Source organism: Bufo bufo, chromosome 5 (assembly GCF_905171765.1).
Source record: "Bufo bufo chromosome 5, aBufBuf1.1, whole genome shotgun sequence".
Lineage (NCBI taxonomy): Eukaryota > Metazoa > Chordata > Amphibia > Anura > Bufonidae > Bufo > Bufo bufo.
The window spans coordinates 525,088,099-525,101,975 of NC_053393.1; the positions used below are offsets into that span (position 1 = coordinate 525,088,099).

General features: G+C 45.2%; 1 protein-coding gene across 3 annotated transcripts in view; it reads left to right on the forward strand.

Annotated features, from left to right (window-relative positions):
• The window catches only part of CDK14 (cyclin dependent kinase 14), a 547,646-nt gene that overhangs the window by 84,999 nt on the left and 448,770 nt on the right, over positions 1-13,877 (forward strand). Inside the window, exon 1 of one of the 3 annotated variants that reach the window (XM_040431137.1) lies at positions 10,227-10,481. The exons of the other annotated variants lie outside the window; for them this stretch is intronic. Coding sequence (XP_040287071.1) covers positions 10,404-10,481 — 78 coding nt within the window. The 5' untranslated portion in view covers positions 10,227-10,403. Of the gene's footprint in view, positions 1-10,226; positions 10,482-13,877 lie in introns of those variants that run through there. 3 annotated transcript variants of the gene reach the window in all.

A 13,877-nucleotide genomic window follows, 5' to 3' on the forward strand; every position in this document is an offset into this window, starting at 1 on the left:
CCCCAAAGCGCTGTGGAAGAGGGGCATAACCGATCATACCCCGAAACACCGCAGGCGCAACAACAGGTGTCGGGGTAGACTCTGGCGCAACAACCGGAGCGGCAGTAGGAGCGAGCCCAGGAGCGACAACCGACCCATCGGCAACGGGAGCGAAATGAGCCGTGCGTTCAAGCAGGGTTTGCAACGCCACAGCGAACCGACCCAACAGGTGATCCTGCTGATCAAGTCTGGCAACCAGCGTGGGTAGCGAGGATGGCCCTGTACCGTCAGAATTCATGGCTTGGTCCTAATGTCAAGGAACCATGAACCAGACGTACAACAAGAGATAAGTGAAAATAAGAAGGCTTTATTGAAAATAAAGCTGTAAAGCAAAAGTCCAAACGGATGGTGAAACCGAGCAGAGTCTTTGCGAAGCCAGAGGTCAGGAACCAGAAGGGTAGTCAGACGAAGCCAGGATCAGGAACCAGCAGGGTAGTCAGACGAAGCCAGGATCAGGAACCAGCAGGGTAGTCAGACGAAGCCAGGATCAGGAACCAGAAGCAGCAGCAGTCTTAGAAGCATGTGAACACAAGAGGACCAAGCAAGGAACTGAAGCCACAGACCTCCTATATATATGAGCTAGGCATCCAGCTCCTCCCAGTGGGAAGGAGGAGCCGCAGGGTGGAAGGCTACAAGAAACCCAGAAACCAAGATGGCCGCCAGCACATGTCAAATGAAGAAGAACAGCAAGAAGGTAAGACCATGACATTATCCTGTACTGATCCTCAGTTACATCCTGTATTATATTCCAGAGCTGCACTCACTATTCTGCTGGTGCAGTCACTGTGTACATACAATACATTACTTATCCTGTACTGATCCTGAGTTACATCCTGTATTATACTCCAGAGCTGCACTCACTATTCTGCTGGTGCAGTCACTGTGTACATACATACATTACTTATCCTGTACTGATCCTCAGTTACATCCTGTATTATATTCCAGAGCTGCACTCACTATTCTGCTGGTGCAGTCACTGTGTACATACAATACATTACTTATCCTGTACTGATCCTGAGTTACATCCTGTATTATACTCCAGAGCTGCACTCACTATTCTGCTGGTGCAGTCACTGTGTACATACATTACATTACTTATCCTGTACTGATCCTGAGTTACATCCTGTATTATACTCCAGAGCTGCACTCACTATTCTGCTGTTGCAGTCACTGTATACATACATTAATTATCCTGTACTGATCCTGAGTTACATCCTGTATTATACTCTAGAGCTGCACTCACTATTCTGCTGGTGCAGTCACTGTGTACATACATTACATTACTTATCCTGTACTGATCCTGAGTTACATCCTGTATTATATTCCAGAGCTGCACTCACTATTCTGCTGGTGCAGTCACTGTGTGCATACATTACATTACTTATCCTGTACTGATCCTCAGTTACATCCTGTATTATATTCCAGAGCTGCACTCACTATTCTGCTGGTGAAGTCACTGTGTACATACATTACATTACTTATCCTGTACTGATCCTGAGTTACATCCTGTATTATACTCCAGAGCTGCACTCACTATTCTGCTGGTGGAGTCACTGTGTACATACATTAATTATCCTGTACTGATCCTGAGTTACATCCTGTATTATACTCCAGAGCTGTACTCACTATTCTGCTGGTGCAGTCACTGTGTACATACATTACATTGCTTATCCTGTACTGATCCTGAGTTACATCCTGTATTATACTCCAGAGCTGCACTCACTATTCTGCTGGTGCAGTCACTGTGTACATACATACATTACTTATCCTGTACTGATCCTCAGTTACATCCTGTATTATATTCCAGAGCTGCACTCACTATTCTGCTGGTGCAGTCACTGTGTACATACAATACATTACTTATCCTGTACTGATCCTGAGTTACATCCTGTATTATACTCCAGAGCTGCACTCACTATTCTGCTGGTGCAGTCACTGTGTACATACATACATTACTTATCCTGTACTGATCCTCAGTTACATCCTGTATTATATTCCAGAGCTGCACTCACTATTCTGCTGGTGCAGTCACTGTGTACATACAATACATTACTTATCCTGTACTGATCCTGAGTTACATCCTGTATTATACTCCAGAGCTGCACTCACTATTCTGCTGGTGCAGTCACTGTGTACATACATTACATTACTTATCCTGTACTGATCCTGAGTTACATCCTGTATTATACTCCAGAGCTGCACTCACTATTCTGCTGTTGCAGTCACTGTATACATACATTAATTATCCTGTACTGATCCTGAGTTACATCCTGTATTATACTCTAGAGCTGCACTCACTATTCTGCTGGTGCAGTCACTGTGTACATACATTACATTACTTATCCTGTACTGATCCTGAGTTACATCCTGTATTATATTCCAGAGCTGCACTCACTATTCTGCTGGTGCAGTCACTGTGTGCATACATTACATTACTTATCCTGTACTGATCCTCAGTTACATCCTGTATTATATTCCAGAGCTGCACTCACTATTCTGCTGGTGCAGTCACTGTGTACATACATTACATTACTTATCCTGTACTGATCCTGGGTTACATCCTGTATTATACTCCAGAGCTGCACTCACTATTCTGCTGGTGGAGTCACTGTGTACATACATTACATTATTTATCCTGTACTGATCCTCAGTTACATCCTGTATTATACTCCAGTGCTGCACTCACTATTCTGCTGGTGCAGTCACTGTGTTCATACATTACATTACTTATCCTGTACTGATCCTGAGTTACATCCTGTATTATACTCCAGAGCTGCACTCACTATTCTGCTGGTGGAGTCACTGTGTACATACATTAATTATCCTGTACTGATCCTGAGTTACATCCTGTATTATACTCCAGAGCTGTACTCACTATTCTGCTGGTGCAGTCACTGTGTACATACATTACATTACTTATCCTGTACTGATCCTGAGTTACATCCTGTATTATACTCCAGAGCTGCACTCACTATTCTGCTGTTGCAGTCACTGTATACATACATTAATTATCCTGTACTGATCCTGAGTTACATCCTGTATTATACTCTAGAGCGGCACTCACTATTCTGCTGGTGCAGTCACTGTGTACATACATTACATTACTTATCCTGTACTGATCCTGAGTTACATCCTGTATTATATTCCAGAGCTGCACTCACTATTCTGCTGGTGCAGTCACTGTGTGCATACATTACATTACTTATCCTGTACTGATCCTCAGTTACATCCTGTATTATATTCCAGAGCTGCACTCACTATTCTGCTGGTGCAGTCACTGTGTACATACATTACATTACTTATCCTGTACTGATCCTCAGTTACATCCTGTATTATACTCCAGAGCTGACTTTACACTTTACTTTACCTGCATAATTAGGGTCCATTCACACGTCAGTATTTTGTAATCCGCATCCGTTCCGCAAATTTGCGGAATGGAATGCGGACCCATTCATTTCAATGGTCCCGCAAAAAATGCGGACAGCACTCAGCGTGCTGTCCACATCCGTTGTTCCGTTCCGTTATGCAGATCCGCAAAAAAAATAGATCTTATTCTACTATTGTCCACAAAATGCGGTCCATGGTCCCATTGTAGTCAATGGGTCGGCAAAAATGTGGCTGACATATGGAATGCATCAATATGTTATCCGCAATTGCGGATCAGTTTCCAGGAAATAGAAAGAAATTTTATTTTAGTACCCTAGCAACATATATTCCTCCTTCCGTTTTTTTTTTTTGTGAAAAAACGCAACGGATGTGGATGTACAATTGGTAAAAACTCAAGGTTTTTGCAGAAACATGGATCTGAAAAAAACGGAACGAAATCTGGAAAGCAAACATACTGACGTGTGAATGGACAGGGTCCTGGCACAGACGGTGCACTACAAATATAGCATCTTTGTGATGTACTTTCATTACATTGCTTGCTGTTTTTTAGTATATTTTTAGCTTGTGTTTACTACCGGAAACAATCAGTAAGTAGGGCGGCCACTGATGATGGATGTATTTATTTTTATTATTGTTTCTTTTTTACTCTTAGAACTGATGAAGACCATGAGCATCATTAGAGTGCTGACACACTGTGGCATTATTTGGGGGCATTTTTTGGCTTGCAAAAAAGTCATACATTTTTTTAAAAGATTTTTTTGGGGTGGCAATGTTCAGACACACATTTAAAAAAAAAAAAAATTCTGACTTTTTTTTAAAAAAATTGTGAGGGAGCAAAAAGCACAAAGAAACAGCTTGGAAAATGCCACTAGAAAATACACATTGTTTGTGGGGCAGCATGTAACAGCCACATTTTTGCAAAAAAAAGGATGTAGTGTGTAACCACCCTTAGGCTACTTTCACACTTGCGTTGTTGTTTTCCGGTTTTGAGATTCTCAGAGGATCCCAATACCGGAAAAAAACGTTTCCGTTTAGTCCTCATGCATTCTGAATGGAAAGATCCGTACAAGATGCATCAGAACGTCTTCCGCTGCAAGCTGAGGTTGTGTGTCCGGTCATCGAAACGGAACAAACCGGATCCGTCACTAAAAACAATGTACATCAATGTTGACTGATCCGTTTTTTAGGATCCTAAAAAAAAAACATTGACTTTAATCGTATTTAGCGACGGATCCGGTTTGTTCTGTTTTCACACAACTGCATCCTAACGGAATGCATGCATCCTGATGTGTGATCCGTTTTGGTCAGGTTTTGAGATCCTCTGCCGCATCTCGAAACCTGAAACCAAAACGCGCATGTGAAAGTAGCTTAAGGGTTCATGCACATGGCCGTTGCACGGCCCGCAAACAGTGGGTCCGCAATACACGGGCACAGGCTGTATGCACCCCGCATCACGGATGCGGACCCTTTCACTTTAATGGGTCCACAATCCGGGAGATGCGGTGCGGAACGGACTCACGGATCGGAAGCACTATGGAGTGCTTCCGTGGGTTTTCTGTCCGTGTCTCCGCACCGCAAAAAAGTAGTGCATGCAATATTTTTTTGCGGTGCAGACAGTCAGATGTGGATCGCGGACCTCATTCAAATGAATGGGTCCGCGATCAGCATGCAGCGACCCCACGGTTGGTGCCCGTGCATTGCAGACCGCAATTTGTGGGCCCCCTTCTGTTAGGGCTCATGCACACGGCCGCTGCCCCCCGCATCACGGATGCGGACGCATTCACTTGAATGGGTCCGCAAACCCGGAGATGCGGTGCGGAAGCACGGATCGGGACCCACGGAAGCACTACGGATTGCTTCCGTGGTGTTTCTGGCCGTGCCTCCGCACCGCAAAAAAGCATGCATGCGGTGCGGACTGTCGGATTCCGATCGCGGACCCCATTCAAGTGAATAGGTCCGCGATCCGCATGCGGCTGCCCCACGGTCGTGTGCATGAGCCCTTAGCCAGAGCAGAGATCCTTTCACAAATAGCTTTATAGGATATGTCCAATGTATCCAAGATGAAAAAACAAATGAATCAACTTTTTAAATAGTCTTGATTAAGGGGGTCCTTATTCTAAGGATAGGTCATCAATAAAAGTTTTGTGGGGGTCCGACACATGACACCCCCACCAATCCATTGTATGAAGAGGCCATGGCGCCCCGCACTTAGGCTTCTTCCTACGCCATGTGACTTCACGTTCATTGGTCACGTGGTCTAAGAGCAGCCACTATCCAATGTACACCCCTGGCTTGGTAAGTTGTGAGAAGGCCACAGTGCTCACTCATACAGCTGATCGGTGGGGGTACTGGGAGTCAACCCCCTGCCAATCTCATATTGATGACCAGTCCTGAGGATAAGCTATCAATATCAAAATCCTGGAGAACCTACCTAAGTGGTGGAGCCCACCTCCATGACGTCCATATGCCTTAGACCGCCATACGTAAATAGATTGTTTACAGTCCCTTTAAAGAGGAGCTGTCGCCTCTCTGGGCGTGTCTATTGCATTCGTTTTGCAGCATCTGTTTTTATGACCCTCTGTTCTGCCATTCCTATATTATTCCTACTAAAGTTTACGAATGACTTGTCAGCAGTCTGCAATAAGAGTCCATCTGGATGTTACCAGTTTGGGGGGGGGGGGGTGTCCCTGCACAATCCAATCGTCGCTGCCGGTGTCAGACTGTGCAGGTATACACGCCCAACTGGTAGCAACTTGGTAATAAACTTCTAGTAGGCATAATAGAGGAACAGCACAACAGAGAGCCATAAGAACAGATGCTCCAGAATCTGAATCTGCGCTCATCACATGGTCCGTCACATGATCCATCACCAGGGTAAAAGATCATGTGATGGACCATGTGATGAGCGCAGGTCCTTTACCCAGGTCCTGAAGAAAGAAAGACAGAAGAGAAGCCGAGCTGCGCGAACAAGTGGATTAAGGTGAGTTAAATTATTATTTTTTTTTAACCCCTCCAGCGCTATTGTACTTTGCATTCTGTATTAGGAATGCTATTATTTTCCCTTATAACCATGTTATAAGGGAAAATAATACAATCTACCCAGCACCTAACCCAAGCCCGAACTCTGTGAAGAAGTTCAGGTTTGGGTACCAAACATGCCGATTTTTCTCACGCGCGTGCAAAACGCATTACAATGTTTTGCACTCGTGCGGAAAAATGGCGCATTTTCCCGCAACGCACCCGCATCTTATCCGGGCAAAAAACATGACGCCTGTGTGAAACAGGCCTTATTTAAAAAAAATTTGGTCAAATGTTGCAAATTATAACTATAGCCAACTTAGATTTTCTGTCAGACACTTCAAAATATGCCGAATAAACTTTTAATAAATGTGGCACAGATGACTCCAGATGCTCCGTGTGATGTATCCTGTATTCCTATGGCGTTGCGGGTGTAGATGCCGTGTGACGCCCCCAAAATATCACAAAGACAAAAAAACAACTTCTCTGTATTCTGCGAGAATATCACAAGATGCGCCAGTCTTATTAAATCTGGGCCGTTGCCCCCTCCACCGCTTGGATTTTGCCCTGACCTTTGCCCCCTGGTGACGGCTCTCGCTTTTCTGCTGTGGGGCCATCAGCAGACTATACAGTATATTGTTCCATGGTGCTCGGACTGGAACGCCCAGAGCCCCCAGATTGTTATCTAACGTAATTCCTTTCTAACGACGCTAATTGCTTTCCTGCTGAGCATGGAAAGAAAAACCAGAACGGATCCCGATGAGCTGCAGCCTCCGGATTAAATGGATCATTCATTTAGATTTCTACATCTCGCCCTTAGGACCTCCGCCCCGTGATCGCCATCAGTGAAGAGCATTTCCCCCCTTAGAGGGGTTGTCCGAGATTTTGATATTGATGGCTTATCCTCAGATTTTTGGGGGTCTGACACCTCACACAGCTGTTTTGTTGTAGCACCGGAAGTAGTCGCAGGTCTCTTTGCTGCATCTTCTGGCAGTCCAAGAAAATCTACGCCCGCTATGAGGCGCTATAATTACATCAGTTTCTAAATATGTAAGCCGCATGAGGCCACGCCTGTCCTCTAAGCCCCTGACACTTTTTGTCCCAAAAAAAAATAGTCTACATTATTCAATCCAGCACCTGGATCTGAATACTTTTGTAATTGCGTGTAATTAAAAATTTAACATAGCCACTGAGTTATTCAATAAAATGAATCTGTATAGCGCCACCTGCTGTTTGGTCTTTGTCTTATTTCTCTGCCCATCTAACAGAGGTGGTTGTAGAATGCTCAGCAGCTGGATCTTCTCTTAGAAGCTGTGACAGTTACATGGAGAGAGCTGCAGCAGAAAGGACACGCCTACTGAGCTGTGATAGTGAGAGACCTGCAGCAGAATGGACAGGAAAGCTGTGATAGGAAAAGAGCTGTTGCAGAAAGGATACACCCCCTGAGCTGGGGTAGGGACAGAGCTACATCAGAAAAGAGGCACTCCATGAGCTGCAGCAGAAAGAACATAACCCCTGAGCTCATAGGGAGAGAGCTGGTGCAAAAGGGACACAGCACCTGAACTGTGATAGGGACAGAGTTGTAGCAAAAGGGACATACACCCTGAGCTGTGATAGGGAGAGACCTGCAGCAGAAAGGACACGCCCCTGAAAAAAAACACACCCCTGAGCTGCCAGCTTGAAATAAATCTAGCAGAGCCATTGGATCAATGAATGTGGAGATCTCTGGATCTACAGTACAGACCAAAAGTTTGGACACACCTCATTCAAAGAGTTTTCTTTATTTTCATGACTATGAAGGCATCAAAACTATGAATTAACACATGTGGAATTATATACATAACAAACAAGTGTGAAACAACTGAAAATATGTCATATTCTAGGTTCTTCAAAGTAGCCACCTTTTGCTTTGATTACTGCTTTGCACACTCTTGGCATTCTCTTGATGAGCTTCAAGAGGTAGTCCCCTGAAATGGTCTTCCAACAGTCTTGAAGGAGTTCCCAGAGATGCTTAGCACTTGTTGGCCCTTTTGCCTTCACTCTGCGGTCCAGCTCACCCCAAACCATCTCGATTGGGTTCAGGTCCGGTGACTGTGGAGGCCAGGTCATCTGGCGCAGCACCCCTTCACTCTCCTTCATGGTCAAATAGCCCTTACTTTCAAAGTTTTCCCAACTTTTCGGCTGACTGACTGACCTTCATTTCTTAAAGTAATGATGGCCACTCGTTTTTCTTTACTTAGCTGCTTTTTTCTTGCCATAATACAAATTCTAACAGTCTATTCAGTAGGACTATCAGCTGTGTATCCACCTGACTTCTCCTCAACGCAACTGATGGTCCCAACCCCATTTATAAGGCAAGAAATCCCACTTATTAAACCTGACAGGGCACACCTGTGAAGTGAAAACCATTTCAGGGGACTACCTCTTGAATCTCATCAAGAGAATGCCAAGAGTGTGCAAAGCAGTACTCAAAGCAAAAGGTGGCTACTTTGAAGAACCTAGAATATGACATATTTTCAGTTATTTCACACTTGTTTGTTATGTATATAATTCCACATGTGTTAATTCATAGTTTTGATGCCTTCATAGTCATGAAAATAAAGAAAACTCTTTGAATGAGAAGGTGTGTCCAAACTTTTGGTCTGTACTGTATATAAGTTACAGGGCTTGTCCTAGCTTTGTTGGTAAGAGATTTAAAAGGGGTTTCTGGGATTTTAATATTGATGACCTAATCTCAGGATAAATCATCAATATCAGATCGGCGGGGGTCCCTTTGTTGCGGCGAGCAGTGTAATTACAAGAAGCACATTGAAGTGAATGGGACGGCTTCATCCTATTCAAGTGTATACTGCAGCGCCGTCCCATAGAGGTGAATGGGGCGGCTTCTTGTAATTACACTGCTCGCCGCTGCGATGTCGACGGCGAACAGGTAAACGACGAAGGGAAGGCAGCGCTCGCACTGAGCGCGGCCTTCGCTTCAACCACCCGATCAACCCGGCACCCCCGCCGATCTGATACTGATGACCTATCCTGAGGATAGGCTATAAATGTTAAAATCATGGAAAACTCCTTTAAGGGCTCATTCACACACAACCATACGAATGAGTCCGCATCCGTTACGCAATTTTGCGGCACGGGTTATGGACCCATTCATTTCAATGGGGCCGCAAATGATGCGGACAACACACCGTTCCGCAGTCCCGCAAAAGATATAGAGCATGTTCGAATTCTTGTCCGGACAAGAATAGGCATTTCTATTATGGGCCGCCCGTTCGGTTCCGCTAATTGCGGAACGCACATGGGCGGCATCCCTGTCTTGAGGATCCGGTCGGTGTGAAGGCACCCTAAATGTTACTATATGATGTTTGATTTTCATTGTTTTTTTTGCATTACTCACGAGATCACCCCTTTTAAAAAAATTACAAAAAAAAGCATAAAAATGAAAAAGCTGCTATTTTATTTACACCAGAAAACGTGCATGCATAGCATTGTATCCATAGCCAGAAAAGCTGGGTGGCAACCAATATGTCTGCCTCTGCAGTTCCTATGTGTAATCCTCCTACTTTCCCAGACCCCCATGACGGATCCTGCAGGTACAGGATCCCTGTGTGAAGTGGCTGTATCCCCCCCCCACCATTCATGTAGAATCCTAGTACACTGTCACACTACCGCAGGCAGAGCGCTGGCTGATTCACGCTGCTCCATAGGCAGGTCCATCCTTTCCTCTTTTTGCAGAAGCCTGGCCGTCCTGTAAGGTGGCATGGCGGGGAAGTCTCGGGCTATTATGTTGTCTGTGCTCATCTAGGCGTGATGCCGGGGAATCCTGAGAGAACAGACTCTGCCTGTTGAGATTTCCCTGCTCGCTGCCTGCGATTCCCCCTCTCTCCCTGCGCTCTGTAGTACGTCCTTCCCATTTCCAGCTCGCTCCAGCAGTAAGATGTTGTGAATTCATTTGCTGAATGACACCGGCCTGGCCGCCATCGGTGTGGCGACCCGAGAGCGAGGCACGTCAAGGAGTTGTAGATGAAGCAGCAACGGTGAGTCAGAATTTATTAAGGCGCGAATCTTTCCTCCCCACCTGATAGTAGGCGCACGCAGCCCTCTTTACGGTGCAAGGTATCGTGCATCTTAAATAGATCATGAAGCCGCCGTGCAAGCCTTACTGTAACTGTAAATTATTCAAAGCAGAAGAGTGAACGTGAGACATTTCCAAGCTCGGGGGGTCCCATAGGACTACACCTCACGGAAACCTCTTTGCATGGAATCTGCAAGAAGACGAGAAGATAACAACCATTTCTTCTCCTTCTCGCTTACATCTGGCCATAGTCTCACCCAGTGAATGATTGCCCTGTGGAAAAAGTAAGTGGACGTAATAGACCACATTCATCTCCGTGACCCAAGCTGCTAGCTGGGATCGGATGCAGGAGATGATGGGAATTACTACCACCAGGATGGGTCTTGTGCCTACATTGATGTTTCCTTCTAGATTTCAGCTGCAGTTCCATATGTCGGAATTATATAAGGACTTGGGGGAAGGAACGTTTGGGGAATCAGTGTTGATCTAACACCTGTGGTGCTGGAATCATAAAGGGTAGGTCAAGGAAGGGTGGGGGGGTTATCCATGTGAACTTTTATTACTCCTAATAAAGCTAATTGGGCTTACAAAGGGTTAAACCTATATTAATGGGGTCTTTGAGTGCACCCTGATATGGGTGCCTGATAGGAAGAAGCTAACTTTAGGGCTGAGATTTGTAGCCTGGGAGTAAGTGCACAAATACTGGGATCTAAGGATCTTTTTTTGGAGTCGTCACCCCTCAGCTTTTTGGGGGGCTTGGACTAATGGCACATTGAGGAACAATCAGGCATGGGCTCCTCAATGTGTTAGAGATTTGGTCATAGAGGCCCCATTTCTGGCATCAGTGAAGGATGTACCACCACCCTAAGACTTGCCAACTGCCAGTCCTGCAGCTCATACTGGGCCCAGAGGTTTGGACATAGAGATATGCAAAATGTCTGAGTGTCCCCTGACATGGTGCTTCATAGGAAGAAAGTATCTTTAGGGCTGAGATTTGTGACCTAGGGGCAAATGCACAAGAAGTGGGATCTAAGGATCTTTTTTTTAGTCACCACCCCTCAGCTTTTTGGGGAGCTTGGAATAGTGGCTCATTGAGGGACAATCGGGCATGGGCTCCTCAATGTGTTAGAGATTTGGTCATAGAGGCCCCATTTCTGGCATCAGTGAAGGATGTACCACCACCCTAAGACTTGCCAACTCCCAGTCCTGCAGCTCATACTGGGCCCAGAGGTTTGGACATAGAGATATGCAAAATGTCTGAGTGTCCCCTGACATGGTGCTTCATAGGAAGAAAGTATCTTTAGGGCTGAGATTTGTGACCTAGGGGCAAATGCACAAGAAGTGGGATCTAAGGATCTTTTTTTTAGTCACCACCCCTCAGCTTTTTGGGGAGCTTGGAATAGTGGCTCATTGAGGGACAATCGGGCATGGGCTCCTCAATGTGTTAGGTTGTAGCACAGAAAAAGTTGGGGATGACTGGTTTAAAGAGGTTCGGTCATAGAGGCACCTCTCCTGGCATCAATGAAGTATGAACCACAACCCTACGACTTGGGAACTCTCGGTGCTGCAGCTCATTCTGGGTCCGGAGGTTCGGTCAAAGAGAGATGCAAAATGTCAGTCTTCTGTGGAATGGGGTTAGTTACAGGACAGGAGCAAAGGAATAACCGGATTGTTGGTTATTTGCCTATCCAGAGTTCAGGACTAGCATGAATTGGATCAATTCCCAAGTCTGGAGGAGGAGAACTTATATTTAAGGAATGGATAAGGATGCCCGCCCTTGATATTGCATAATTTGAGCAATGAATATGAAGAAATCATTATAATTAAAGGATCCATGTGAAGCCGATATTATAATGTGAGCTAATTGCATATGGTTACGGCTTGAGTAAGCTGTGATATAGGGAGATGTATGAATACAGAGGAAAAGGTGGTTATTGAGGGTAACTCCGAACCTATGATATATTAGTCTCCTACAATTATGTCTTAAAGGGATTTCCTAGTAATATATTTTTTTGCAAGTGCCTGCAGCCTGTCCCCTGAAACAGAAGATCCATACTCTCCTGCTCCATGCCACTCCGCTCCTCTGCACCGCCTCCGCTGTCTTCATTTTCCAGTCCCTGTTTACATCCAGTGGTGCATACAGTATGACAATGCCCATGCTGTGCTGGATGGAAACAGTGCCAGGACCGGAAGATGAAGGCAGCGTGGACAATTGGAGTGGCGTATGGGGCATGCTGTGGGCACTTGCTAAAAAAAATATATATATATTACCGGAAAATCCCTTTTAATGAGCGCTAATTGTAAACCAGGACTTCATTGTTTAACTTCTTAAAGGAGGAACTCGCCCCTAAGATGGTTGTTCTCGAATAACGATGTATCACCTATGCATAGGACAATACACAGTATAGGTAACAAGGGCCTGATGGCTGGTGGTCCAACCACTGGAACCCCCACCGGTCCCACGTTCACTGTTTGAATGGAGTGGTGGTCGAGCACACACACGATTGCCTTTTTAAAACTCTATGGGACTGCCGGAGATAGCAAAACACTGTTCTAGCACTGTTAAAGGGATACTTTCATCAGAAAACACCTTATTTTTTTCAAATTTTTGGCCGTTTTTTCTTTTTTTTTATCTTGGCAATTTTTTTTAAATTAAATAACATATATTGTCCTTCTGTAGCAACAGAGCGCTTCTAAAGATAGGTAATGCTTTGTCAGTTGACCTCTCCTGTGAGGGGGAATTGTTATCAGCATCCTCATGACAATAGTAGGTGTAGAATTGGGATATATGACAGCTCTGTTGTTCTTCATTAGGCCTAGATAAAAATGCCCACAGAAGAGCCTTGTACTTACCAGTGTAGTGTGTGATGCTGCAATGGACTCACTACAAGGGGGCTCTCTCAGGTCAAAGTGATGGTCTGACTAAGAGAGTTAAAGGGGTTGTCCGAGTTATTTTTTTGTTCTTTGTCTGTTTTGCTAATCAAATGTAACAGCTTTGCCATGCACTTACTGCATCTGTAGTTGCTCCTTTCTCAGATTTCACTGAGGGTCACATGACCTGTGATGTCAGCTTCTCTCCCTGCTCTGATGATGATTCGTGCACAAGCCTGAAAGAGCAGAGATGTGTCTGTACACAAGACGTCACTGTGCTGGCCGCGCTCCCCTTCACTGGCTGCTGCTTATTGCTGTCTCCCTGGATTCTTAACCCCTTCAGCAGCACAGACTCAGGGTTGAAGGCTTTACTGAGTAGCTGCAGGCAGTGAGGAGACAAATGCTGGGCACAGGAGCTCACAGACTAGAGGAGTTCTGCACAAAGACAGGTAGGGGGAGATCCTGTGTATCAGCAGTGTCACTGTAC